The sequence below is a fragment of the Octodon degus genome, unplaced genomic scaffold, assembly GCF_000260255.1.
Source record: "Octodon degus isolate 3935 unplaced genomic scaffold, OctDeg1.0 scaffold00089, whole genome shotgun sequence".
In the NCBI taxonomy this organism is placed as follows: domain Eukaryota; kingdom Metazoa; phylum Chordata; class Mammalia; order Rodentia; family Octodontidae; genus Octodon; species Octodon degus.
Genome location: NW_004524665.1, coordinates 7,510,789 through 7,537,871, shown reverse-complemented (window position 1 = coordinate 7,537,871; position 27,083 = coordinate 7,510,789). Strand labels below are relative to the sequence as shown.

The window sequence follows — 27,083 nt, the reverse complement described above, 5'->3', positions numbered from 1 at the left end:
TAAATCCCGGTGTCTGCCAGGCACACAATGGACCCCCACTAAACATTTGTGAGTTCAGTGAGCAAATCGAAATAGTTGGAAGTGACTCTCCCTGTAGCAAAGGAGGGAAGGAGCAGAGCTGCTGTATTTCTGACTGTAGAGCCAGAGTGATTTTTCAAGGCAAAACAGCCCTTTGTTGACCCAGCTTGCTGATCTGATGTAGAACACGAGGACTAGCGTTGACAAAGTGATGTTGTGTGGGGATCCAGGTTGAATAAAGGATCTCAGCTGCTCTTGGCAGGAAAAGTAACAGGGCCTGGGACACTGCTTTGCTGTGGTAGCTGCCACCATCTGCGTTCGGTCGAGCCTTAGGTAGGCACAATAAATGTAACCTAGTTTTTAACTTTCCTGTGCCTGTTTTATTTAGGGTGACAAAGGACCTAAGGGAGACAAGGGAGAGAGAGGAGACGTGGGCATCCGAGGTGACCCGGTAAGGCTGATGTCCTGGAGCTTACGGAGAGGTCGTGAGAGGCTGACACTAAAGCAAACATCTCCTTCTGGAGAGTGCTCTAGCGTGTGTTCACGGAATACACAGCTGTCCTTTTCACAGTCTTGGCTCACTGGAGGTGGGCTTGTTCTCTAGCTCCACAGGTCAGCGCTTGCAAATCGAGTTACAGAAAAACCAGAGTTGTTTCCCACAGTGGCTTCTTGGGACCCTTCCCATGGGCTTCTGGGAGAGAGAACCATTTGTGACTTGGCCCCTCTTAAATGACTGTAAAAGCTGGTGGTGGGGGCACACAGCTGGCATCCCAGCACTCTGGAGGCTGTGGCTGAGGGGTGAGGGGTCCCCCAGAGTTCTAGGCCAGCCTGGGTTACGGTGAGACCCTGTCTGAAAGATCGATTGGTTAACTAGTGGCTCAGGAGGGGTCTCTGGAGGGTGGCTGGAGGCGCTATGCTGTGGTGGCTCTGTGGCCCCCACCCGAGAGCAGGGCTCTTCCTGCTACAAGTGGCTCCTTCCCTGGCATGTTGTTTGCAGGGTGACTCAGGACGGGATAGTCAGCAGAGGGGACCCAAAGGAGAGACCGGTGACATCGGCCCCATGGTATGGCGCTCATGGTCACGGATGCCCTGTGCTGAGGGCTAGGGCTCAGGGCAGCAGGAGCCCCCAGGGGCCAGGGAGGTGGCAGGGGTGTGGGGAAGGGCTGGGGCCTGGGGCTCCCACACCGGAAGTGCTCATCACAGGAGCCCCGGAGGTGGGAATGCACGGGGTCCTCGCCCCCCAAGTGGGTGGCGCTCCCCGGGGATCTGGGAACTCACCCTCTCCCCACAGCGCCCCAGCTGAGTTTTTCCACCCCACAGGGTCTCCCTGGGAGAGATGGCGTGTCCGGAAGTCCTGGAGAGCCTGGGAGGAACGTGAGTGTCTAGGGTGTGCAGGCCATAACAAGACCTTACCAGCGCACGGTGGGCTCCTCTGGCTGGGGTGGTTTAAGCTGCGCCATAGCTCCGCTGAGTCATTCACAGTGAACAGTCTTTGTTGTGCCTTGGCGCGCCTAGGGGCCTGGAACTCCAGGTCGGCACTCTGTCACCAAGTAACCTGTGTGGCCAGTGGTCCTGGAAGCTTTCAGGGCCCAGAGCCCAGTGCCGGCCCCACCGAGCGCCCTCGACCTTTGTCATCCCAGGGCAGAGGCTGAAGGGAGAGCCGTGGCCCTAACACTTGTTGCCTATAGACTTTTTTCACTTGTAACTTACTCTGCACTCTCTCTGTCCTCCCTCCCCATCTTGTATCCTTTTCCTATAAAAACAACATATGAAGCAGGCACTTCGGAAAATAGCTTTGTGCTTTCAAGTGGTCGGCCAGGTTTTACCCCACTAATTATTATAAATATTAAAGCAGAAGCGCTGAAGCTGGGGTTAGTGCGAGGGCCAGGAAGGCGAAAGGGCTGGGCATTTGCTGTTTTTATAGAAGTCTGGCATGGTCCCTCCATCTGCACGTTTCTTGTTCGGTCTTAGTTGAAGGCTGAGACTTTGGTCACAGTTTCCAGAATGTGCACACAGAATACGCTGGCCAGGAGTCTTGGTGGAGGACCCCAAAGCCACAGCGCTGGGGTGGCTTTCATGAAACCACTTCAAGGCTTGCAGGACCCAGGGCACAGGACATAGGACCCTTTTTCCTGGGTGTGGTGGTCCCTACCTCAGGCAGGTTGTAGTTCCAGGGGGCGCTCAGGCAGGGGTGGGTACCTGGGCAGGGCTCCCCTCAGAAAGGAAGGCTGCCCATGGTCTGGGCTGCTGCGAAGCCGTCCCAGCTGTTTCCTGCCGGGTAGGACATTTCAGGTTCTCACAACTGAGGACCAGAGGAGCCATGAGGCAGGGGCTTCCCAGCAGGGGACTCCCCAGTGACTGAATGGGCAGGGGCTTCACCAAGCTCCTAGAATTCATAAGCAAACCTGAGACCTTTGAGCAGCATTGCTGAGTGGTGCTGTTGAGCCTGGCAATGGATAGGAAGCAAGGAAATGCTCATCCATCCGTGGCGGTGGTCCTGGGCCATCGCTGCTTGGGGCAGAGCCTGGCCAAGCAGACTCTGCACACGGCAACAAGTACAGCAGCAATGATTTTGTTGGTTTCGCCCCGCAGAAGATGGAATGGGTTTAAATCTGGCTGCAGCCCAGGGCTCTCCTGGCCTTCATCCAGAGGTTCACCCAGCGGGAAAATGGGACACAGAGTCAATTTGCGGCAGGCTGAGGACTGCCTGAGAGATCTCCTGTCCTTTCCCTGGGGAACTTGCTGTGTACTAAAGCCAGGGAGTGGTGGCCCCGTCTCCTGATGGTGTTACCCCTTTTGAGTCTCCACAGGCAGCCTTTGGCCTGGACAATGGGTCACTGTACGCCAGGGGAATCTGATCACACTCTGGGGTGTCGTCTTTGGGAGGGTCTGGTCCTGGTGTGGCTCCATGCAGAGGGGGCCCTGTGCAGTACCAGCACCCCAGGCGCCGGTACACACCCCCTTAGCTTACAAAGAGCATGGGCCTAGGCCGCCACGCCCAGCAGGATGAGCGATGGGCGGGAGGTCACAGTCACCAACTGGGCAGCCCACTGTGGGAGCTGAGGTTCCCTCTGGAGCTTGAGGAACACATGCCAAGTGAGCGTGGAACCCAGGATCAGCGCACGGGCACCGAGGTCACGCCTGTGCTTCTGGGGTGCTCTGTGCGGAGCATGTGGTACTTGGCCAGGTGGTCCGGGGATTTGGGATCCTTTCCATCCTCGTGAGTGGGTTTCATCCATCTCGCTGCAGTGAGGGACACAGAAGGAAAGAGGCAGGCTGGCCCTCTGGGCCACGGACCTCACTGGGCATTGGCCAGGATCGTGCAGCCAGGAGTCGTTGTTTGGCTTGGCAGGTTTGCAGCGATTCTCGAAACTTCCATTTTAGTCATTAGCAGGAACATCGTGGAAGCAAAACTTCTCAGAGCTGAGGGCTGAGGAAGGGCGGGTGACGCGGCCAGGCCCTCGGCTGCCTGGTCATGGTGACTGATTCCCAGCAGTGATGGTGAAAGTGTCCTCCAGTCAGTCTGGGAGAGCCCAGGCTCTGTGCCAGCATCCCATGTACCTCACCATTTGTGTGACTTTTTCCACAGGGCGGCTTTGGCCGAAGGGGACCCATGGGAGCTAAGGTGAGCCCCCAGGGCTTGGGACAGTGTCTTGAACTTCTACAAGGTCTTAAGAAGTAACAGTGGGTGGAAGGAAGGGGAGGCCCCCAGCAGGTGGTGTCCAGGTGCCCTTTACTGTGAGGCGTCCACTTAGCCGGACCCCTGGCTAGGGCAGGGCAGACTGCAGTGGACAGCAGCGTTTCACAGAGCCATCCTGGGAGCAGGTGAGGTGGGGCAAGAACTGGCCCCCTGCAGGTCCTGCCTCATGCTGGGGTCTCTGTGCTCTTCACCTGTGTCAGCCCAAGTGGCTCCCTGGGCCAGAACCAAGTGTGGGATGCAGAGGTGGGACTGCTCCTCAACACCCTCACCCTTCCTGCATCTCCTCTTGTCTCCAGGGAAACAGGGGCGGTGCTGGCCAACCGGGCTTCCCAGGAGAGCAGGGCACCAGAGGCGCACAGGTCAGTCTCCCCCAGTCTCCCCCGTGATTGCGTGCCTTGGGGTGCTTCCCAAGACTTCCTGACCATTGTTTTCAGTTGAGAGACTCTGCTGTAACATGAGACTGTCCTCAATCAGAACTTCGGTCCTCCTGCTGACGGAGTCATATTCCACTGTGTGGGCACAGCACAGCCCATCCAGTCCCTGGACCCTGGGCTTCGCAGTGGTCTCCCCCTGTTGGTTACTGAGAAGAGAGGTCCCTGGGCCTCCTTGCAGCCAGATGGCTCTGTGGCACTCACCCTGTGATCTCTCACTTTGTAGGGCCCCCCAGGCCCCACTGGACCCCCAGGCCTGAGTGGGGAGCAAGGCATCCCTGGATCTCGGGTAAGTTCCCTGCTGCCAGCCCACCATTAGCTGAGCACACAGTGAGGAACCCAGCAGGCTGAGACTCTCGGGGCAATGGTGGTGTAGATGTACCACCCCTCAGGCCCTCCCTCTGGCGACCCCAAGGCAGTAAGAGAGCCCACTTCTGGTGCTCTGGTGGCATCTAAGTCCCAGTGCTGCTCCTCCCAAGAGCAGCCTGCTCCTGGTGTCTGCACAGGAAGCAGTAGGCTCGGCCGGAAGCTTCAGGGTGGGGTGGACCTGCGTGACACCTAGTTAGAGCTACTGGGACTCCGAGGTTGTGCAGAGCCTCCTGTCGGTCCCTTAGAGACAGCCCTGCTGCACATGTTATGGGCATAAGGATGGCCAGTAAGTTGTTGACCAGCTGGCCTGGTGCTACATGAATGCGCCGCAGCATGCAGGACCTTTAGGAAGCTGCTTGTGTAGAATGCCCCTTCTACGGCTTGACAGAGTTTTTGCAGTGTTTTTTTTTTTTTTTTTAACATTCGACTTTTAGTTCACCAGAAATTTAGGGTGACCTGGGTACAAAGCTATTGTGGGAGTTACCCCAGAGCTCTGGAAGCATTCATTTACTGTGCTTTGCCACTGCCCATTCAGGGCCTCTCTGGGCTATGCCGGCTGTGCCATGTGACAAGTCATCTATGCATTTTCCCAACAAGCGCTCTGGACCTCAGCACACTTGCTGTTCACCAGGGCATGTGGAACAGGAGTCCAGGGACTGTTGGCTCGCAGGAACCTTGCATGTGACCCTGGCGCCTGCAGCAGGCCTGCCCGCACATGTGCGAATGGGCATTTGTGCTGCATCTAGGTTTGAGTCTGCAGTGCTGAGCACTGGGCCTGCACCTGGGAGTTCAGCAGCATGGGTCGCTGCCCCGGGACTTGGGCCCTGTGCAGAGCTGAGCTGGGGGCATCTGGATGCCCTGTGGTTGGGTAGATGAGCTCCCCGTGACCCCGCTGCTCTCCTGTGCTGCAGGGAGGCGGAGGAACTGGTGGGGCTCCTGGAGATCGCGGCAGAATTGGCCCCTTGGGAAGGAAGGTTTGTCTGGATGGGGCAGAGCTCCTGGGAGCACGGGTGCTGACTGGCTGCTGTGTCTCTGACTCCTGGTTTGCCGCTGCGCCCATCAGCTTGTCTGAATACCCCGTGTCTGTGCTGCTTCGGCTGCCTAGGGCCTACACCCTGCCAGGGGGTGGTGGGTGGGCTGGCTCTCTCCCTTCTGACCCCACCACCGGGTGGGTTGCCCTATTGCCCCAGCCTTGGCATGGCCGCACACAGGCTGGGCAGTGCCTTGTGCATTGCAGTGTCATGTGGGACACTGTGGTGCTCAGGGAAGCTGTGCTGGTCAGGAGCCAGGTCAGCCTGAAGGCCCAGTCCTGTGGGGACAGCAGTGGACCTGGGACAGGCAGCTGAGAACCTGCTGCCTTCAGCCTTACCATTCACTGCCAGTCTGAAGAGACAGTGTTTTCCCAGCAAATTAATGTGTCCTGTGACCCAGCCAGGGTCTCTCAGCCTCAGGCTGTGGATTCCTCCTTTCCTGCTGCTTCCCCGCTTGTCCCTGGCTCCCAGCCTGTCCCTGGGTCATGGAAGGGACAAACACCCACCTCCCTGGGTTCTCCCCAGGAGCCCATGCATGAATGTTGCAGGCAAGAACTATATGTGTTTGTCAGTTTAAATCGGCACATGAAGCTGTGTGTGTTTATGAGCTTCCCTGTGATGAATTTGCACAAGATCAAGGTCTGATGCCCAATCAGGGTAGTTAGCATTTCTTCACATTGGGAACCTGTGCACTCCTCTCCTGTGGTTACTTTGACACAGAAAATAAATTGCTGTAAACCACGCTGCCACCGAACCGTGCCATGCATTGCTAGAACTCGCCCCTTTCTGCTGCATTTTGGTCTCCTTTATCCCCTCCCCCACCACTTCCGGCCTCTGTGGCCACTGCTAGACTCTGCTTCTGTGCTGCATGGGGAATGCTCCTTTAGTCTTTGTCCTTCTGCACCTGGTTTATCGCAATGGAAAACAACCATCTCCTCCAATCCTAAATGGTGGAGTGTGTGGGGCCAGCAGCCCTCAGGCCAGCCTCAGGGCAGCACCAGCCTGGGCTCACGGTGAGCCTGCCCGGCTCACGGCATCTCCCCTCGCTTCTTCTCGTGTCTAGGGTGAGCCTGGGGACCCAGGACCCAAGGGAGGACTGGGGAGCCGCGGCCCTCGTGGAGAGACGGTAAGGTGCCAGGCGCCTGGCGGCTCTGCAGAAAGGGGCTCAGAGGCAGGCAGAACACGGGAGGGCGCACCAGGCCATGACCGCGAGGGTGGCACTGCTCCTGTGATGTGTTCTGTGGCAGTGGTGGGAGGGGCGGTAGAGACCTGCACTTCCTGTGAGTGAACATGGGACCTGCGGCAGCTGGATGCCTTCCCTTTAGGGCCTGTGCTGGATTCCTGGGAGTTTTTCTACAAAGAAGTAGATGACTTTGACCTAAGATTGATTTGGAAGTTATGGGTCCTGGGAACCAACTGCAGGACCTCGAGCTTGCCAGGCAGGTGCTGTGCGGCTAGGCTATATCCCCAGCAGCCCCCTGCTTTTTTGTTATTTTGAGACAGGGTCTCACTATGTAGCCCGGGCTGGCCACAAACTCAATGATTCTTCTGCCTCAGCCTCCCGAGTGCTGGGATTACAGGCGTGGGCCACTGCCTGGCTGGAATTGGGTTTGATAAAGTCTCAATCCAGATAGAAATGATTTCTTTTGAATGCGACATCCTCAGGATAGAAAGTATTACTCCACTTAAATACACTCCAAATGTCATAATAATTTTGTAAAATCATTTCTATGAAAGAAAAAGAAAGCTGCATGTCACAGAGAATTCCTCCAACACGAGTCACTATCCAGGGACAATCCCTAATTGGACCAGCTTCGTTACAATCCTCAAATTTTAAAATATGTTCTCAATTCTTGTATTCAGCTATAGGAAGTTTTTAAAAAATCGATCTGTGCTACTTTTAGTCTCAGAAGCAGAGGCAGAAAATATTTAGACTGTAAAATCTATTCATGTCCCTGGAGGAAACCTCACCTGGTTCTATTTCTGGACTCTGGGGGCGACACCCCTTTAAACGTCCATGTCTGTTTACAGTGCTGCACTGGCTGGATAGTGATTCTCTGATATGTCTGAGAGAGGGGCAGGACCGATGTGGATTTTATATAATGTATGACCCTTTGGGGAGCTAATGATGCCCATTCTCAAGGTCCCGCATGAGAGCATGGGAAGGGGTGTGTGGAGGACAGGGCAGGCTGGGGACAGGGGAGCGAGCCCAGTACCCAGGCCGCCCGAGGGCAGGAGGGGTGGAGCTCAGCGTCCCTGTGTGGGGTCGGACTGGCGCACAGACATTAGAGTTGAGGTGGCTGCCAGGATTCCTTCCTAATCCCAGGCTCCCAGGCTCCATGAGATTCCTCTCTGCATCCAGCAGCATCTTCACCTCTGGGGCTGTTTAGAAGGATAGCATTGCTTTAGGACATTTATGGCTCTTTATCTTTGCAGCCCTGGGTGCCACACTGCTAATGGCACCCTGAGCACCCATGGCCTCTGGATGTGGCCTTGCTCATGCGCCACAGGACAGGGGTGGTGTCCTTGTGCCTAGGTCTGGAGACGTTTCAGGGACTCCAGGCTGTCTGCTCGGGAAGGTAGCGGGGGTGTCCGCTCGGGAAGCTTCGGTGTCCCCAACATGGTGACCCCTGTCACGCCCTCTTCCCTCTCTTAGGGAGACGACGGGCGAGATGGAGTGGGCAGCGAAGGTCGCAGAGGCAAAAAGGTATGCAGCTGCCCACACTTCTCCAAGAGTTCTTGCCAGGTGGCTCGCAGTGCAGCTTCTGGTGTCTTGGGGTTTTGGAGAATGGCTTCTTTAACTATTATTTTTAGTAATATTTTGTGCTGTACTGAGGTTGTTTCTTTGAAAATCAATTTATTTTAGATGACCTTGGGTTGGTACACAAAACTGAGTCATTTATATGTATCTTTTACAGGGAGAAAGAGGATTCCCGGGGTACCCAGGGCCGAAGGTAAATATTTCCCGCGTGGTAGGACAGCACCATGTGTGTGGCAGTCTGCTGTGTCCCTAACCGAGAACTGGACATCCTCATTCTGGGCCTCCCCGGGGAAGACCCCACCCCATCTAAGACACCCTCAGTTCTTTCAAATGGAGATGACAGTACAGCTTGTCATGATGCCCATGAGGCTTAAATGGGACATGGCTGCACGAGAAAGACCTTTGCGAGCTGTAAAAGCTGTCACCTATGTGACACTGTCATCACTGATTCAGTAAACTCCAGCTGTGTGCAGATGCCTTTGGCACACTGGAAGCCCCGAGAAACAGCTCAGGGGACCCCTGGATGCCACCCCTGCCATTGGCCAAGCCTCGTCAGGACCTTCTGTCCTGGAGCTCACGGGCCTCCTCTTGGCTGCCTCTGCAGGGTGTGCCTGGTGAGCCTGGAGTGGAAGGAGCGCCAGGACCCAAGGGCGTCAGAGGGCGAAGGGTAAGGCCACCTGCGCCTCGACTGCAGGTGGTGGCGGGGAGTGTGGGTGGTGGTGCGGCAGGCTGCCGGGCCCGGGCGATGAGCCTTCCCTACTACACGCCAGTGACAGCACCTCACAACCTGCTGCGGTGTGGTCTGTGCCTGCGCCCCTCCGGAGTCCCTAAGAGCCCTTCATCCAGCACTCCAGAGTCATAGCCCACAGGTCACCCCCACCATGGCACAGGGAGACTCATGCTGTCTTGCTGGTCGAACCACCCAGACAGAAAGGCACAGGGCTCCGCGGGTGCCCAGGCTGCCCACGGGTATCCCTGGCAGAATAGACTTTCCAGATTTCCCTCTGTGGAAGTTCACCAGCAGCCTTACACTGGGTCCTGCTTAGGAAATTGTGGTGTAGATAGAAGTGAACGCTGCTAACACCTATTTGAGGCTATAATGCAGTGAGACGCTAAGCATCAGGACCCTGTTCATGCGGGTGCTGAAGACAGTCAGCTAGGTCACTGCCTGCCCAGGGACCCAGCTGCTTACCAGGCACCAGTCCAGGTTAGTCCTTGGTTGTCCTCCTTATGGTTGGTCTTACCTTGGTGCCTGCCTTACCTTACCTGCCGGAGAACACAGCCGAGGGGGCATTGCATTGCACCGTTGAAGTTATTAGTCCTCACTTTTGCATTTTGGGGACATGCAAGCTCCCTTGAGTGAGAGATTTTTCCTAGAGGTGTGGGACACTAGCCAGGTCCCCTTCCTGCCTGCGGCCTGCAGGACTGAGCGACTTCCCCCCTCTGCCGCAACTGACCAGGCCTGTCCTGCCCTCTCCAGGGAGACTCAGGAGCTCCTGGAACAGTTGGACAGAAGGGAGACCTCGGCTACCCGGGGCCGTCTGTGAGTATCCATCCAGTTCCAGTTGGGCCACGGGGCGAGGTGGGGGCTGGGTGGTCTGGCTGTGGCCTCCAAAAATGCCCTACCCCTGCAAAGAAGCTGTTTTTTTTTTTTTTCTCTCTCTCTCTCTCTCTCTCTCTCTCTCTCTCTCTCTCTCTCTCTCTCTTTCTTTCTCCCTCTCCCCTTTCTTTCTCCCTCTCCCTTCTCCCCTCTCCCCTCCTGCTCCCTACTCCCACTGCAGTTCCCCCTCCCCCTCCCCTTCCCCTCCCTCTCCCTCTTTAATTTTAAAATCCACTTCCCTTCTGGTATCAGAATGGAGAAAGGCCCTTTTGAATCTTGGGGCAAAGAAAAGCTTTTGGAAAACACGTCAAGGGGCCAGGGACGCAGCTCAGTGGCACATGTTTGAGCCCCCATTTGCTCCCAGCACCACGCGCAGATGGCACACATGTTTCATGTGGTGCTCCATGGTCCTGGGAATCTTTCATTCGCCTTTGGAATGTCCTGGTAGAGATTTGTGTAGAGGACAAAGCAGAGAGAGCAAACCTCAGTACCCATTGCTTGTAGTGTATGGAAGAATCATTAGGTCCTATCCAGGTGGGGGCCTGCTTCCTTGGGCTAGAAAATCCTGGAGTTGCTACGATTCATGGCCTAGGACCCGCTGGACTGGCTACTTCCAGGAGCTGGGAGGTGGACGGGGCATCTAATGGTCTGTGTCTTTGCTTCCTCATTGGACAGTTTCCTCACCGGAAGGGGTGAGGCTTAAAGGGGGGCTGGGCATATTGACTCCAGGCTGGACAGTTACTGATACAGGGAAAGAGCATGGGATTCCTTTGGCGCAACCAGGGAGAAGGCAGAGTCAGGGTGTGACTGAGAGGCAGGCAGGCAGAGCGGAGAGGGAGGTGGCTGGAGGGGCACTTTCCACACGGAGGTGGAAGAGGTGACAGGCAAGGCTTCTGGGGATCAGCACGCATGAGCCAGCCTGCTCTTGAGGGAAGTGGTCCGGGCTCAAGCTCCGCTGTATGATTTGCAGTGCATGCCTGTACCCCACCTTCTGGGAGGCTGAGGCAGGAAGATCTTGAGGGGCAGCCCAGCCTTCGCAGTTTGGTGCCCTTGTGAGCCCGTTGCAAGATCAAAATGGTGCAGGGCTAGATGTAGCCCGGCACTAGGGCCTGGGCTCAGTCTCCAGGCCCTGCCACCATCCCGGCTGTTGTTGACAGAGTCTGCCCAGGGCCACGCTGCTTCACCATGGGTGGGTCTGCGGCCCAGCGCTGTTCTGTTGAGTGCTGTGTCACGTGGTGCCCCACTACAGCCTTTTCTCCTTGGTTTTCCAGGGTCACAAGGGCAACCGTGGAGACTCCATCGATGTAAGTTACATGTGTCCCCCTCGCCCGTTGTCTTGTCAGCCCCGTGCATGCCATCCTCACATGCTCTTCCACTTCCTTTTGTAGCAATGCGCCCTTATCCAGAGCATCAAGGATAAATGCCGTAAGTACCTGCTTCTGTGTCTGGGATGCGCACGGGTTTGTGCTTGGCACCTGCACTCGGGATGTGCTGCTCACGCTTTCTTCTGTTTCCTTTGCAGCCTGCTGCTATGGTAAGTTGGTCTCCATGGGCTGGCTTTGTACTCAGGAAAGGGAGACCGTTCCCTAGGGGTGAGGCTGGCCTTTGTCACTCCCTTCCTCCAGGGCCTCTGGAGTGCCCCGTCTTCCCCACGGAGCTCGCCTTCGCCTTGGACACTTCAGAGGGCGTCACCCAGGACACCTTCAGCCGCATGAGAGACATGGTCCTGAGCATCGTGGGCAACTTGACCATCGCCGAGAGCAACTGCCCACGGGGGGCCCGCGTGGCTGTGGTCACCTACAACAACGAGGTGACCACAGAGATCCGGTTTGCGGACTCTAGGAAGAAGTCGGCCCTGCTGGACAGCATTAAGAACCTCCAGGTGGCCCTGACGTCCAAGCAGCAGAGCCTGGAGACCGCCATGTCCTTCGTGGCCAGAAACACATTCAAGCGCGTGAGGAGCGGCTTCCTCATGAGGAAGGTGGCCGTGTTCTTCAGCAACAGGCCCACGAGGCCAACCCCGCAGCTGCGCGAGGCGGTGCTCAAGCTGTCGGACGCGGGCATCACACCTCTGTTCCTTACCACCCAGGAGGACCGACAGCTCATCAACGCTTTGCAGGTGCAGGCTCTGCACTGTCGCCTATCGCTCCCCCATCCCTCAAAGGGAGGGTTCTTGGGCACATCCACACTGCCCTAAGGGGTCATGTGTCCCCAGTCTCTGAAAGGTCCCCCTGGGGCCAGCTGGCCGAGATGGTCTCCTGACTGTCTCTCTTCCCCACGGCTGTGGCACTGGGCACAGTCCAAGTGTCTGTAACTTCCACTCTCTGGCTCTTCTGGCTGGTGATGCTCTTGCAGGGGCTGCATACCTGGGCCTGGGTGCTGCTTGATGCTCTGCTCTGCAGCGGGGCTTCCTTACCTCCTCAGGAGAGTCTCCTCTTGGTGAGGACCTCAGGGCATGCTGACACGCACCTCTGCACAGGCCCTTCCTCAGCTAGTGGCGGTGGGTCTGAAGGGCAGGTGCCCTGGTCCCGAGCGAGACCTTGGCTGCCTGTCCACCTGCCCTCCAGAGCCACAGAGACCCAGCGTTGTCCTTGCACCTTCTGTCCTGAGGGTCGAGGCTGGTGTGAGACGTCCCCAGTGTCTCTCCTTCCAACCTGGGCGCTGTGTGGTTTTATCGTTGCCGTGTGAGTGGGAGGTTCCTAGGCCCTTGTTAGTGTTTATTCTGCCAAATCACAGGTAAGGCCAGGGTCAGGAGGCCGAGCTCAGGGGCCCAGCTTTTAACCCGGGCCACTCATGGTGTGCTCCCGGGCAGGGCCCCATCTGACATCTTCCCTTGGGAGGGCCGAGAGCCTGGAAGCGTGCACATTCTTCATGGGTGCCTTTGTACATCCTCCACCCACTGAACCAGTTGTTCACTAGGTGATCGCTGGCTGCTGCGGTGGGCAGGGTTCACCGCTGGAGCCACTGCCTTACCAGCATAGCCATTGTCTTGACCCAAGCACATGGCTCCTGTTATGAAAATGGCTGTGGTGTTCACATCCTCGCCATTTGCTGGCAGACTCACAGCACTGCATACACACCATCTAGCCTCATTCCCCAAGTAGGAGCTAGGAAGGAGCCCCTGACCCCATTTTACAGCCAACAAAGTGGAAGCTGAGCTAAGTCACCTGGAAGGGGCCCAGCAGGAAGTGCCAGATGGGATCTGACCCCAGCTCAGAACAAAGCCTGTTTCCATGTGCCCGCTGTGCCTCCTCTCCTGCCTGCAGTGCCAGGCTGGCACTGAGCCCCGTGAGGCTGGCATGATGGGTGACCCAGCATCTCTCTTGTTCACCCCAGATCAACAACACAGCGGTGGGACACGCGCTCGTTCTGCCCGCGAGGAGGGACCTCAGTGACTTCCTGAAGAACGTCCTCACATGCCACGTGTGCTTGGGTAGGGTCTCCTGGCCGGGCCGGGGATGCCCGACAGGCACAGTCACAAAGCGTACCTCTCTAGAGGGGCGTCAGAGGGAAGGTTCTGATCCACCGAGGGCTCCTCTCATCCCGAGACTCAGAGGCTCATGTCAGCAGCACTCCTGCTGTCTGAGTGGCTTCCTCGTTTAAAGCAGACCCCAAAACAGAGTCCATGATGGAAATAGCTGGTTTTCTAGGTTACAGGAGAACAATCAAGGATTAAAATGCTTGGCTTTTTAGAACTTATTTCTTCCAATAGTGGCAAAGAACCCAGGCAATGAGTCCTTGTTTATTTTTCAAAAAAAATTATCGCTGGATTGATTGGTGCTGGGAGCTGAGCTGAGGGCCTCCGCACTGTGTTGCTTCTCATCCCTTTTTGCAATTTATTTTTATTTCTCCAATCTGTATCAGTCCACGTCTGCAGCACCCAGCTGGAGCTGCACAGAGCGTGCTTCCTTCTTTCTATTCTGTGTTCCTTTCCTCCACCTCTTGGTCCTGTCCCTTTGGCAAAGACCCCTCTCCCTGTTCCCTGCTGTCTACCTTTTATTTTGCTGTTTATATATGCTTTGGGTTTCTCAGGTGAGAGAAACCATGTGATATTTAAGCTCACATGTCTAATTTTTTTCACTTAACATTGAGGCCTCAATGTTTTTGTTTTGAGACAGGGTCTCCCTGACCCACTAAGTTGCCCAGGCAGGGCTGAGGCTCGCAGTCTGCCTGCCTCAGACTCCCAGCTGGGATTACAGGCGGGCACCCCATGCTCAGCTTCCTTTTCTAGTTTTAAATGCTGATAGTGTATAAAGGTTTTAGTTGACTGATTTGCTCCACCTGGGGAGAGTTGGGATGGAAAGCACCCCGGCTGGATTGATGTCATGAGACATGAACAGGTTTCTCTCTTCCGCGGCTGACTTTGGCTCCCTGACATGTGACAGGCTTGTGTGCCATGGGACACAGAGTAACCAGGCTACCTGCTTCCTTCTAGATATCTGCAACATCGACCCATCCTGTGGCTTTGGCAGCTGGAGGCCTTCCTTCCGGGACAGGAGGGCAGCAGGCAGCGATGCAGACATCGACCTGGCTTTCATCTTGGACAGCTCGGAGACAACCAGCTTGTTCCAGTTCAATGAGATGAAGAAGTACATTGGCTATGTGGTCAGGCAGCTGGACCTGAGTCCCGACCCCCAAGCCTCCCAGCACCTTGCCAGGGTGGCCACGGTGCAGCACGCACCCTACGAGTCTCTGGGCAATGCCAGTGCGCCGCCCGTGCAGGTGGAGCTGTCCCTGACAGACTACAGCTCCAAGGAGAAGCTGCTGGACTTCTTGGGCCGCAGAATGACACAGCTGCAGGGAGCCAGGGCCCTGGGCAGCGCCATCGAATACACCATCCAGAACGTGTTTGAAAGTGCACCACACCCGCGGGACCTGAAGGTCATGGTGCTGATGCTCACTGGTGCGGTGCAGGGCGAGCAGCTGGAGGCGGCTCAGAGAGCCATCCTGCAGGCCAAATGCAGGGGCTACTTCTTTGTGGTTCTGGGCATCGGCCAGAAGGTGAACGTCAAGGAGACCTACAGCTTTGCTAGCGAGCCCAACGACGTCTTCTTCAAATTGGTTGATAAGTCCACTGAGCTCAACGAGGAGCCGCTGATGCGCTTTGGGAGGCTCCTGCCATCCTTCGTGGGCAGTAAGTCCTGTCCTGTGTGAGCCGTGCACACCCTGGCTGTGGCTTCTGCTGGCCCACGCCCCTGGAAAGATAATCAGTGCTGACGTGAGCACGTCCGTTCCCTCAACAGGTCTGCTGCCACCTGCCTTGTGGCAGAAATGCTCTGAGGCAGAGAGGGGAGCACACTGATAGCCATGTCCATGTCCCTGATGTGTTACTCAAACCTGGCCGGGCACCTCCAGGCCACAGGCATTGTGGGTATGCCAAGGAGACTGTGTCAGTTTGGGCTTAACTCTGAGCCCCAGGCCTGGACCCTTGCTCCAGGTCTTTGCTGATGGGGCCCCTTCCTGGTGGCAAATCCACACTCCTCTCTAAAACCTACCCCATCTCCTGCCCACTCTGGGGGCGTCCCTCCCCTCAAGGCCCTGGACATGGCATTCAGTGCTTCTCTTGCACAGCCTGTTGGTCTCTGGTCCCTGCAGACCACGTGCACAGTCAGCCCAGGCAGTGGACTGAGCAGTGCGGAAGGTCTATAAAGCATCCCCTGCTGGATACGCACTGGTCCAGGGAGAGTTGAGGTCCGTGAAAACAGTATTCATGTTTATGAAGGTCTGTCCCCAAAAAGATTTAGGGAAAAATGTGGAACAAATGTAAGTTTTACATTTATCGGAGGACATTCGACCTGTCTTCAGAAGATGAAAAAGTGTTGCACGATGAAGCATCAGGAAAAACAAAACAAAACAGACAAAAAATCAAGGAAATATTTAGAATAATCGGGTTATGCTGTGATGACCAGCAACTCGTGCTTGCTAAACTTTTCATTTACATTTTTTTCTAGTTTTGTCTTCACTCTCATCTTGAATATTAGCTTTAAGCAAAGCACCAGAACACCACAGACAGAGCAAGCTGACTTAAGATGCTCGAGGCATTGAATGCCATGTGATTTAATACTTAAAGTCACTGTGCTTAGCGTTGTCTTGGATAGTTAATTTAATAAGTATTTATGTGGTGAGTGACTGTCATGCAGGCCATTTGACCTGTGAGTGGCTGGTTTTGATGTCTGTGTGACTCACACTCAGCAGAAAAACTGTTTTCTCTGTTGCTTCCCAGGTGAGAACGCTTTTTACCTGTCCCCAGACATCAGGAAGCAGTGTGATTGGTTCCAAGGGGACCAACCGGCGAAGAATGGTGTGAAGTTTGGTCACAAACAAGTGTAAGTGATGACAGTTTTTAATCTCAAAAACTGTAGTGCGGGAGGAAGGCAGAGGTCCTCAAGGCAATCCGTGCCAATTAAGCATGAGGATGTGGCCATCTGGAGCACGTGACCTACTAAGGTCACCTGGCTCATCCTTAAAGACCCTGTTGTACCAGTCTGTGTTTGCCACATAACAAAGTACCCATAACTTAGTGGCTTAAAATAACAGCTCTCTGTTTACTTTGCAGTTCTGTGGCTTAGTAATTCCTGACTGAGTTCTCTTGGGTGGTTCTCCTGGTCTCTCTTACAAAGGATGATAAAAAAATACATACCAGTGTCTTAAATTTAAAAATGTATTATAGCAAAAGATTAATTACCATGAATCCCCTCAAAACTCTCCCGCTCCCTTCAGACACGCCTACCCCAACATGCATGCCATGTTCTGAAGCAGCTCTGGAGTCCTCTTTCTTGAGTGTCTTTATGAAACGTGATAAAAAATATGGTGAATGCCACTGTTGAGATGTCATCTCACAGAAAGACAGGCTCGTAAAAACATCACAGTGTCTTCTCACCCACCCTGTTCACTGGATGTGGTGCTATAAAACTTGTGGCTCTTCCCCAAAGTCAGAATGAGCAGGACAGGTCAGTGTTTTGAGCTGATCCAGGATGTCAAGACAGCCACAAGGGTGCGACTAAAGACACTCAGGGAAGAGGCTCCAAGGCTGCCTCAGAGCATGGCCAGGATGATGGGGTGAGCGAGCTTGACGCAGGGGGGCATCTTGATGAGACTCGTCATGGTCTGCCTTTTACCGGAGTGATTTTTAAACTTACACACGTCATGGCTTGCCCAGGTTTGCTGACAGGTGCAGCATCATCTGTGTGAAGTTTGTCTTTGCAATTTTTGCTTTCCAGAGGATATTCAGTAGCATGTGTAAGTCCAGAGCCATGAAAGATGAGGCAGAGGCTCCAGAGCCACATACCCCGCGAGACGGCGGCCATTCATGGAGACAGCGTAGGGTTCGTTTTCAAACCTGGGCATGTATTTTGCTAAAGTAGCAAGTGTCCCAGAGCTCATGGGGTCATCTCTGTGTCAAACAGCATGTGAAAGAAAGCGTGGTAGAGGTGATGTTCAATTTGTTTTAACAGAAATGTTCCAAATAATGCTACTTCAAGTGTTATAACCAAGCCAGTGACCACAGTGAGGCCAGTGACCACAACAAAACCGATGACCACCACAAAATCAGCAACCATTGTAAATCTTCCACCTGCTAAGCCAGGTGCTGCAAACCCAGCTGCCACAAAGCCCGTGGCTGTGAACCCAGCTGCTGCGAAGCCTGTGGCTGTGAGCCCAGCTGCTGCGAAGTCTGTGGCTGTGAACCCAGTTGCTGTGAAGCCTGTGGCTGCCAACCCAGCTGCCACAAAGCCTGTGACTGTGAACCCAGCTGCTGCAAAGCCCGTGGCTGTGAATCCAGCTGCCACGAAGCCCGTGGCTGTGAACCCAGCTGCCACGAAGCCTGTGGCTGTGAACCCAGCTGCCACGAAGCCTGTGGCTATGAACCCAGCTGCCGCGAAGCCCGTGGCTGCCAACCCAGCTCCTGCGAAGCCCGTGGCTGCAAACCCAGCTGCTGTGAAACCTGCAGCTGCCCAGACTGTGGCCACAAACACAGGCAGATCCACTGGGGCAGTGAAGCCAGCAGCTGCAAAGCCGGCAGCAGTGAGACCCCCTCCCCCTCCAGCAAAGCCAGCTTCCACCAAGCCAGAGGCCCCCAGGACACAAGCCAAGGTAGCTGCTGCTACCAAGCCAGAGGCTTTCCGGCCACAGGCCAAACCAGCAGCCCTCAAGCCAGCCGCTGCCAATCCCATGGGTAAGATACCCTCCAAGATTCCTGCTTAGACAGGAGTAGAAATATGGCTGTCACACTGGGATCTGAACACCTGCATGGTGCACTCTAAAAGATGCTGGCCCCAGAATGGCATTGGCCAGACGTTGCTTTTTTCTGTGCTTTCTCTTATGACTCTTCCGAGGCAGGTGAGGCTCCAGCCCCTGGCGCCTCCTTTCTGGCCGGCCTGATCCTTGCACAGAGGTTGGAGCCCAGTTCTCTCTGGGGTGTCAGTCCACCTGGCCCACCACCCCTGGAAGCCCTATTGTCTAAGCTAAGGGGTGAGGTCCTAAGTGAAGTAGGTGTAGACCTCACGTAGGGCATGGGAGAACCAGACAGCCTCTGGTTCTCCGGCAACAAAGCAGGTGTTTCTGTGCTTGGTTTCTGGAAGCAGACCCCCTTGTCCCCAGACGGTGACTCAGAGAGATCTGGATGGACCCTCAGCAACCGTAAGCTGGCCTTCACACTAAGCACCTGGCTGAGGAGAATTCACCCCAAGGTGCCGGCCATGGCAGCATGAGGGAATTTGGTCCAGCAAACTAAGTCACGGCCTGGACCACGCACCCGGCCTCCAGAGCCTGACTTGGTGCTCCCTCTGGCTGTGAGGAAAACATCAGACACCAGCCACAGGCAGGTGGATCAGTGAGGCCCAGAGCGCAACACAACATTTCCGCGGGGAGGGCGTCAGATGGTTGCAAGCTCTGAAGGAAGACAGGGGAAGTGTGTGTGTACTCAGGAAAAGGCAGGAATGGTCTTCATTTCATGGGCTGAGAGAGCATGGAATCCTTGAGAAGAATTTCACATTGTGCCCTAAAATGTCATGACTTCACATATTTTAAATGGCAGGGCTCATTGTGCATTGGACCCTTAGTCAGTTAGCACATGGGATTTTGCATTTTCAAGGTATCTCCTTATTAGGGAGCTTTTCCATAAGAAAATAGAAAGGTGGTGGGCACCCTCTTGATGAATACGGAGGCCTTTAATCGCTGTAACTCTCACATTTCATGCCTGCTGGTAGATGACAGGACCAATATAAGGAGCTTGGAGCTTGGGCCTCACCCAAATTTCAGGCCCACGTCTGTCTCAGTGTCAGGGTAGGTGGATGTCATTTTTACCTCCACTGTCTGCTGTGCTCTGTCTTTCAGCGAAGCTGGTGCCTGAAATCCAGGTGTCTGAGGTTACAGAGAACAGTGCCAAGCTCCGCTGGGAGAGGCCCGAGCCCCCCAGCTCTTACTTTTACGACCTCACTGTCACCTCGGCTCATGACCAGTCCCTGGTTCTCAGGCAGAACCTCACAGTCACCGAGCGAGTCATCAGCGGCCTGCGGGCTGAACAGACGTACTACGTGGTGGTAGTCTGCTACATGAGGTCGCAGGTCCGGGCCGTCCTCCGTGGCACCTTCAGCACAAGTGAGTGACAGGGACTGTCATGGGAATAAACAGACCCTTGCTGAGTCTCTCCCTGGGGACCCATAGCACTCAGCAATAAAAATAAGCACTTGGGGTACTTTGGTTGTACCCTAGCTGTGGAAAAGCACAGAACAGAAATGGGGTCCAAGTGTGTTCCTGGGATGTGGCTCTCGGGCCAGGCCAGGTGGCACCTGGGAAAATAGGACCTGGTGGTTCTCTGCGCCACCACCCATGCCTATTCCCAAGCTCAGCAAATGGAAAGCACGAGCTGTACCTCCCCAGCCTTCCTGAGCACACACACAGCGCTCTCCCCTTGTTTGAGTTCTGGGAGTCCCGAGTGCACAGCCCCTTGGCCCTCTGGTTCTCTAGGTGGCAGCAGAAGAGTTCATGTAGGAGGTAGGGGATTCAGTCAGAAGCTCAGGGATGTCCTCCACTTGCTGCTAACAGATGGCTCTGTGAGCAGACGGCAGCATAACTCGTGTGCACAGGTCTCGGGGCTCTGTCTCCATGACCCACTCTTATGCGAGAGGTTCAGCCTGAGATGCAAACTTGGGTCAGTCACTAAGTCCTTGGTTCTTCGGTTTTTGATTCACCTACCAGCCACGTGTGTTTTTCTTTCATAGAGAAAGCCCAGCCTCCACCTGCACCACCAGCAAGGCCAGCTTCTAGTTCAAGCATCAATCTGATGGTGAAAACAGAACCCTTGGCCTTTACTGAGACAGGTGAGTTGCAAAAATGTTAGGTCCACTTCTGGCCCTGAGAAAGGGGTCTCCCAGGAATTCTGAGGCATTTTAGGTACTGATTCCGGATCATCTGCCTGCGTCTAATCACTGTGACTTCTGGGAAGAGAGTCCTAAGTGGGCTCGGTGGCTTTGTTTCGCATATTCCCAGGTGTTGGTAGAGATAGCCCTCTCTGCCCTCAGACTCTGCGAGGGATTGGATGGGAGTTGCTGGAAGGTTCCAGGCAGAACCCAGAACCAGTCTGCTGGTTACTCCTGAGCGCCTGTGGCAGCCAGAGTTGATTTGTGATCTGCGGAGCTGCATGGAGTAGGGTTTCCTCCACCCAGTGATTTAATCTAATTGGAAACTGCTTAGGAGGGCAGGGGCAACCCAGATTGGAACCACGAAATGGAGAGGTTTGGACCGGACCCAGGGGTGCGCTGGCAGCCGTTCTGTGCCTTCATCTCTTACCCCGTCCTGTGTGCCTTGGCCCTGGCTACTTTGATGTGACTCTGGCACTGGCAGCTGTGACCTACTCTGGTCTGGGCCATGCGATCTTGGGAGACCAGTCAGCCCTCAGTCAGCGGGACTTGAGCCCGGCCTCTTCGTCCTGGAGGTTCTGATCACCGAAGTGGTCTCTGTGCCGGCTTAACAGTGCCTAGCCAGAGCTCACACACCTGTGACAGCGATCAAAATTCTGCGAGGATGTTAGAAATAATACTGTCATACTGACCTCAAGGCAAACATTTCTGCTAAGTATGGGGAGTTTGTCCCTCTTTGCTGGGCTGGCCCAGTCTGGAGGAGGAAAGCATTTCTCATGACAGTGCTGACTTCTATGATTATGACAAAAGACATGGGCAGTGGCTTTTGTACTGTGCTGGATTAGGAGCAGCCATGGACCGCTTAATGCATAGACCAAGGCTTGTGTTGACTGTGTGCTGTCAGAGCAGCAGCGCTTCACTTCGAGCTGGTATGAGCGTGTCATTTCACGCTTTGAACCGTAAGTTTTTAAACTGTGTTCATTGTTGTCTCTTACCTCTCTGTAATGCCATCTTCCATTCCACTTCCACCTAGCTCGGAGCCCGTGGTTCCGAGTATTTTCTGAGCTCACATCCCTGCAGCTCTGGGGCCACCTGGGAGCAGAGGCTTTCTGATTCCCTCAGGTCCCTGCACTCCTTTTGGCCTTGTAGGTGGAAGGCACCTGCCGTCTATGAGTCCAAAAGCCCTTTCCGAGCTGCCTTCCATTTGGACCTGGGCCATCTAGGAAGAAGGAGCCACACTGGTGCTAGAATTGTTAAACTGCTGATCTTTAGTAGCAAGCAAGTGGCCTGCTAGCAGAACTGACAACTGTTTAATCATAGTTTGCCTTTGGAAGCAAATCTAGGGACTGGTCTGTGTAAGAGAAAGTTGCTTGGTCCTCCCAGTGGAAGGACTGACAGGCACTCCTTTCTTTGGTGTACCTTTGTGGAAAGGAGCCAGAACTGCATGCTGTTTTGCATAACTCATTGCATCATCTTAGAGAGTGTATAAAAACACTGCCCTAGACCCTTCATGTGCTGATGGTCAACTCCAACTAAAAGCCTGGAGGTAGGCACGTGCAGTAAAGACCCCCATCCTTGCTGTGGAAGAGAACTTGGTGTTCAACCCTTTTGATTTCTGCCCATAAGTAGTCACATGAGTCAATATCTGAGGACTGCAGCTGATGCTGTCTCTGGCCATGGGCCCCTGCAGCTCCCAATTCTTCCTTGTCTGGTCCTAGGAGGCTGTCTGGCCTCGGGATTGGCTTCAGGGAACACACAGCTTTCCCTCTCTGATGGAGCAGGGACAGTGGGTGCTGAATCTGTGTGTCTCATCCCCACTCGTTGGCCGACTTTACTCAATGTGAAATTTTCAGGAAATTCTGCTTCACTGAGAGAGCATGGTGTGGAGTCACCAGAAGGCCGTGAAGCTTGGGGATTTTTTTGGTTCTCTTATGTGTGGTCCAGAGGACCGAGAGTATCTAAACATGATTTAGTTAACATAAACAGCATGCCTTGAAACACGAGTCTGGTAGGCTGCTCTGTTTTTCTGTGTGGAGTTGCAAATTTCAGAACCAGGGAAGTGGTTTCCATGGAGACCTTTGATGGGCAGCTCTCTGTGGTTAGGGGATGAGCGTTGGAAATGGGGCTGGTGTCTCCATCAAAGCTCCAGGTCCTCAGGTCATCCCAGCTTCCAGGACACAGATGAAGCTAAAAACTTGTCTCTTTTACTCTGGCGGGTACACGTCCAGACTCAGGCTGTGTGTGTGTGTGTGTGCGTGTGCGTGCACACACACACATGCACGCATCTATACTGCCCAGTGATGCAAAGCTGAATGAGGTTATAAATGTCCCTGTTTTCCTTAAGAGCAACCCTCATGGCTGATCTCTGTAGTCCACCAGTGCTGAAACAGCACAGTCCCAGGGAAGGATTTAACACACATCGGCCCAGTGAACACTGTGCGCACCCACATCAACATGACGTCTTCCATTGCTCTTGCTGAATTGAATCCCAACTGAATATTTCCCGCAAAATGCTTGAGGTTCTAAATGAATAACGAAAATGGGGACACTGGGCTCTCATCTTTACCTTTCTCTGCCAGCCCCTTTCTCCCTTCTTCTCTCCTTCCTCTTCGTCATCTTACATATTTTCTTTGGGAGGGTTAAGATATTTTAATGATATTTATATTTTTGGAGCTAGGAGTGGAAACTAAGAAGTATTTCTTAAGGAACTTTAAAAATGTAGTAACTGCATTCTTCTTTGTGCTGTGCATACTTTGCATCTGAATATCAAAGAACGTAATCAGCATCAGTGCTTTGCAGATGTATTTCCTAGAGAAAAGTTCATCCAGAGAGAAGCTGATTTAGATTGATTCGAAGTGCAGGCTGAGGACCCCTCTCCCTCCTTCCTGTCTCGTTGACTGCCATTTGTGTCTCAGGAGTAAATAAAGAGATCATTGAACACACAGCCAATCCCTGCGCAGCTGAGCCTGCAGGGGTTGCCTTGTTTTAGAGGGAAAACACCTTTTCCTGTCCTGAACCTCAGTGCTCCAGGGAAGGGTCCAGGGTGACCTCCTTGAGGCCTGGCCGTCTCCCTTTGCACTGCAGGGCACTGCAATCATGTCTGCCTTACTGGCTCTGTTGGCACGTGCAGGCAGCCTAGGGAGCCCCAGAACAGTGGTCTCAGAAGTCAGGAAGATGTGAGCTTAGAACTGGAGGGCTTCTTGAGAAGAGATGCTGGCCCATTTTCATGCCCTTAGAACTAGAGACAGTGTGGGGCCTTGTGACACATTTGTCTCTGTTTTCCAGATGCGTATCTGTCCACTCTGATAGTGTCTTGATACCCCGCTGGCAAGCCCAGTTGGCATTCGGTCGGGACTCCTGTTGGAGTAAACATGGAGATGTGGGAGTGCGGGTTTGGTTCTAGAGAGTTCAAGTGCAAATCAAAGGAAGCTGGAGGGGGTGGGTGGGGTGGGGGCAGTGCACCTGTTTGGTGTGACACACCACGGTGTCCTGGGGTCTGGGTGGGCTTCTTGTAACCTCTTGAGAAGAACCTGGGGAGTGGGGCCTGAGATGGCCCTGATGCCACGGAACAAACATGGGCCATCTGGGGCAGGCCCTAGTGTGTCCCGGAGAAGGGAGGAGGAGCTGCACCCCAGCCCGCATGCTAAGTCCCCTCAGTGATGCTCCTTGAAAGCAGGTATTCCTTCAGCCATGGGTGTGCTGGAGAGATCCAAGGTGACTTCTGTAAGCTGTCCTTCTGCTGTGGCTCCCTTGGGTCTCGGAGGTCTTTGCCAGGGCTGCCAGGGTCAAAAGGGTGTGTACAAGGTGGCCCGGCTGGGGAGCACCAGCCCTCCTTACCCTCTTTACCAGCCAGGCAGCCTGGGTCTTGGTCCTGTGTGCCCTGGAGTCCGGTCCACTGTGACCATCGCAGCTTTGTTCAGCAATGGCTCACCAGGTTTCCCTTCCCTTTTGGTGCCAGTCAGAACCGCAGATGCCCTCCGTCTCTGTGGCAGGGCACACCTGCCCTGCTGGGTGTCAGAGGCAAAGGTGCAGCAGCTCCTCCTGTGAGGAGTTGGAAAAGCCAGGCGTGTGAGCCCTCTGGCTCATGCGCAGCATTATCTGTCCCAGATAACGTTTTGTTGAAAGAAGGCTTAGGCTTCAGGACTTGGAGATAACAGCTGACATCTGTGCCTCTCTCTCCCAGCATAGTCTGGGTTTGAACAGAAAGCTCTGTAAACAGAAGCCCCCTCCTGTAGACTGAAGCTTCCTCTGCAGATCTGGAGGGGACCCCGTGCTCCTGCTTGGCCCCTGCACCAGCGGTGTGCACTGGGCAGAGACTTCCTGCCCCCGGCGCTCCGCCTCGCTGTCTGTGAAGGCCTGAAAGCCCGCTCTGGGGGCTTCGCGCTCCTGAATTTTACTTACTTCCGTGCTTGCTCCGGCTGGTTCTCGTCGAAGTTGGCTGGCAAGGAGGCGCCCACTCTGCCCAGGTGCAAGTGAGCAGCGTGCACTTCCCGCGGGAGCCCCTGCTTCTGCCCACCTTTCACTTTCTGCCTCTCTGGCTTGTTAGGAATGGCACCACCCTAGTTTTGAGTTATATTCTGAAGGCATCTGAGTGCCATTTTGTTATGGAGCAAAAATAAGTGAAAAGCTCCAAAGTGTCAACATTCAGATAGGGACAGAGGGCAGAGTTGATTCCATCTCCTGTGGCCCGGTGGGACAGCTGCGTGGGACTCCGAGTGTAATTGACGAAGGCAGGCCTGCCTCCACTGGGTCTGGGCTGCTCAGCCCACGTGATCATCGCGTCTGCCCACGCATCAGGGAGGAGGCAGAGGGCTCCTGGGGCCTCTTGTGGTCCTGGCTGCATCGCTGTGAGCCCCGCTCTGCCCACCCAGAGCCCGGGGCCGAGGGTCTCACGGCGTTCCCCTCTCCCTTTCTACCTGTAGACATATGCAAGCTGCCCAAAGATGAGGGGACTTGCAAAGACTATGTGCTAAAGTGGTACTTTGATGTGAAGAAGGACGGCTGCTCGAGGTTCTGGTACCGAGGGTGTGGCGGAAACGAAAACAACTTCCACTCCCAGGAGGAGTGTGAGAAGGTCTGCCCTTCCGGTGAGTGAGTCTTCTCGTATTTGCCCTTCCGGTGAGTGAGTCTTCTCGTATTTGCCCTTCCGGTGAGTGAGTCTTCTCGTATTTCTACTTCCGTTGAGTGAGTCTTCTCGTATTTGCCCTTCCGGTGAGTGAGTCATCTCGTATTTGCCCTTCCGGTGAGTGAGTCTTCTCGTTTTTGCACTTCCGGTGAGTGAGTCCTCTCGTATTTGCACTTCCGGTGAGTGAGTCCTCTCGTATTTGTGGCTTTTGCAAACAAGATAAGAAATCCAGGTCAGCGACTCACCCCTGAGAAGGGTTTGAATCACAGTGATTATGATACATCTGAAAAAGAAGGTAAATTGCACCTTCAGACAAGGCAGTTGTTCAAATAAAACATACTTGTATTTTTGATCATGAAGAAGCACACAGGCAATCACTTAACCTCCTTTAGGCATGTTTCCAAGTCCTGATGATTTATAAAATAATATTTTACCAAACATAATATTAGAAAAATAGCATGGTGGTGAATTACAGACAACACCAAATACCTGCATGTATTCATCTCTACATGGTTTTGCTCCCTATAAATACTAATGTTGACATTGGGGCCTGTGGTACCTCTGTGATATTGGGCAATGCTGCGGGTGGCAAGCCAGCCGGTCCAGGGCCTGTGGGCAGCTCCAGAGTGGAGAATGCAGTTTGCCTGAGGCCAGCGGCCCGTGCAAGGTGCCATGAATCCAGGTGGTCACAGGAGCCAGTGACAGTGATGAGCTGAGAGAGACAAAGGGGTGCAGTTGGGGGCATGGGAAGTCACCACACACGCCATCCCTCCCGGTCAGTAACACGGCTATTTCCTGTCCTTGCCCTCCTCTGCCTCCAGGCTCTGTGCTCAACAAACCTGGACTCGTCGGTGTGATAGGAACCTAGGTGTGGCTGGCACAGCACGTACCTCTGGAGAAGAAGGAGGCAGCCCTCGGCGATGCTCCATCTTCGTCTCTGTGGAAGATCCAGGTGGACTCACTGGCTCTGTGCCATCATGCTTTGATTAACACCTGGACCCAGAGGAAGCCTTCTGCCACACGACCTATCAATTGGTGCTAAACGTGTCTGTGGACCCTGGCTGTTTGTCTCCAAACAGTTCCATCGTGTGCTTTGAATGTTGTGTACTAGGTAGCCACCGCTGGTGTGTATGTGGAGACCCCCAGCTCCTGCGCCATCTCGAGTCGTGTTCTGCCTGTTCCAGGCCCTGCAAGTCTAGCAAAAGGCCCCCCGAACCTGCACCTCTGTATACTTTCGCTTGGTTCTTTCCCCTTAGTTAAGCACAACTTTAGACAGAGAAATGAGTCTCACACCTTCACCCCCACACCCCAACGTCCCGGATGAGGTTTTGGGCTGATTTTCCTCTTCTACGTTGTCTGGCCGATGATCGTGGAGGAGGGGCAGTGTCCCTTGACCTGTGTGCACTGTTGGGACCAATGCCTTCGTTAGTGAATCCAAAGAAAGCCACAGGGAATACCTCTGGCCTTCCTCTAATTTTTTTTTTTTTTTTGAGGGGGATGGGGTTTAATTTTAATTTTAAATTTTTTAGGAAATTTATACAAAGAAACTTTTTAATAAAGTATATTGGAAAGTGGTGTGTGTTGGTTGTTCTTGGTGGCCTTGTTTCTGCAGACCCCATGGGGTAGCATCCCACCACCTAGGCTGGGTTGGTGGCCAAGCTGTGGCCCCTGGTCCTGTCATGGACACTGC

General features: G+C 54.3%; 1 protein-coding gene across 3 annotated transcripts in view; it reads left to right on the top strand.

Annotated features, from left to right (window-relative positions):
* Col6a3 (collagen type VI alpha 3 chain) overlaps positions 1-26,644 on the top strand; it is a 77,367-nt gene extending 50,723 nt beyond the window's left edge. For all 3 annotated transcript variants that reach the window (XM_023722075.1, XM_023722074.1, XM_023722076.1), the window contains 24 exons: positions 407-469; positions 1,016-1,081; positions 1,339-1,392; positions 3,608-3,643; positions 4,015-4,077; positions 4,376-4,438; positions 5,430-5,492; positions 6,613-6,675; positions 8,206-8,256; positions 8,468-8,503; positions 8,915-8,977; positions 9,791-9,853; positions 11,182-11,214; positions 11,299-11,335; positions 11,433-11,444; positions 11,536-12,029; positions 13,247-13,343; positions 14,346-15,044; positions 16,134-16,236; positions 17,365-18,083; positions 19,244-19,507; positions 20,131-20,229; positions 25,191-25,355; positions 26,215-26,644. In XM_023722075.1, the coding sequence (XP_023577843.1) occupies positions 407-469; positions 1,016-1,081; positions 1,339-1,392; positions 3,608-3,643; positions 4,015-4,077; positions 4,376-4,438; positions 5,430-5,492; positions 6,613-6,675; positions 8,206-8,256; positions 8,468-8,503; positions 8,915-8,977; positions 9,791-9,853; positions 11,182-11,214; positions 11,299-11,335; positions 11,433-11,444; positions 11,536-12,029; positions 13,247-13,343; positions 14,346-15,044; positions 16,134-16,236; positions 17,365-18,083; positions 19,244-19,507; positions 20,131-20,229; positions 25,191-25,355; positions 26,215-26,261 (3,453 nt within the window). In that variant the 3' untranslated portion in view covers positions 26,262-26,644. The remainder of the gene's footprint in view (positions 1-406; positions 470-1,015; positions 1,082-1,338; positions 1,393-3,607; positions 3,644-4,014; positions 4,078-4,375; positions 4,439-5,429; positions 5,493-6,612; positions 6,676-8,205; positions 8,257-8,467; positions 8,504-8,914; positions 8,978-9,790; positions 9,854-11,181; positions 11,215-11,298; positions 11,336-11,432; positions 11,445-11,535; positions 12,030-13,246; positions 13,344-14,345; positions 15,045-16,133; positions 16,237-17,364; positions 18,084-19,243; positions 19,508-20,130; positions 20,230-25,190; positions 25,356-26,214) is intronic.
* The last annotated feature ends 439 nt before the right edge of the window (positions 26,645-27,083 follow it).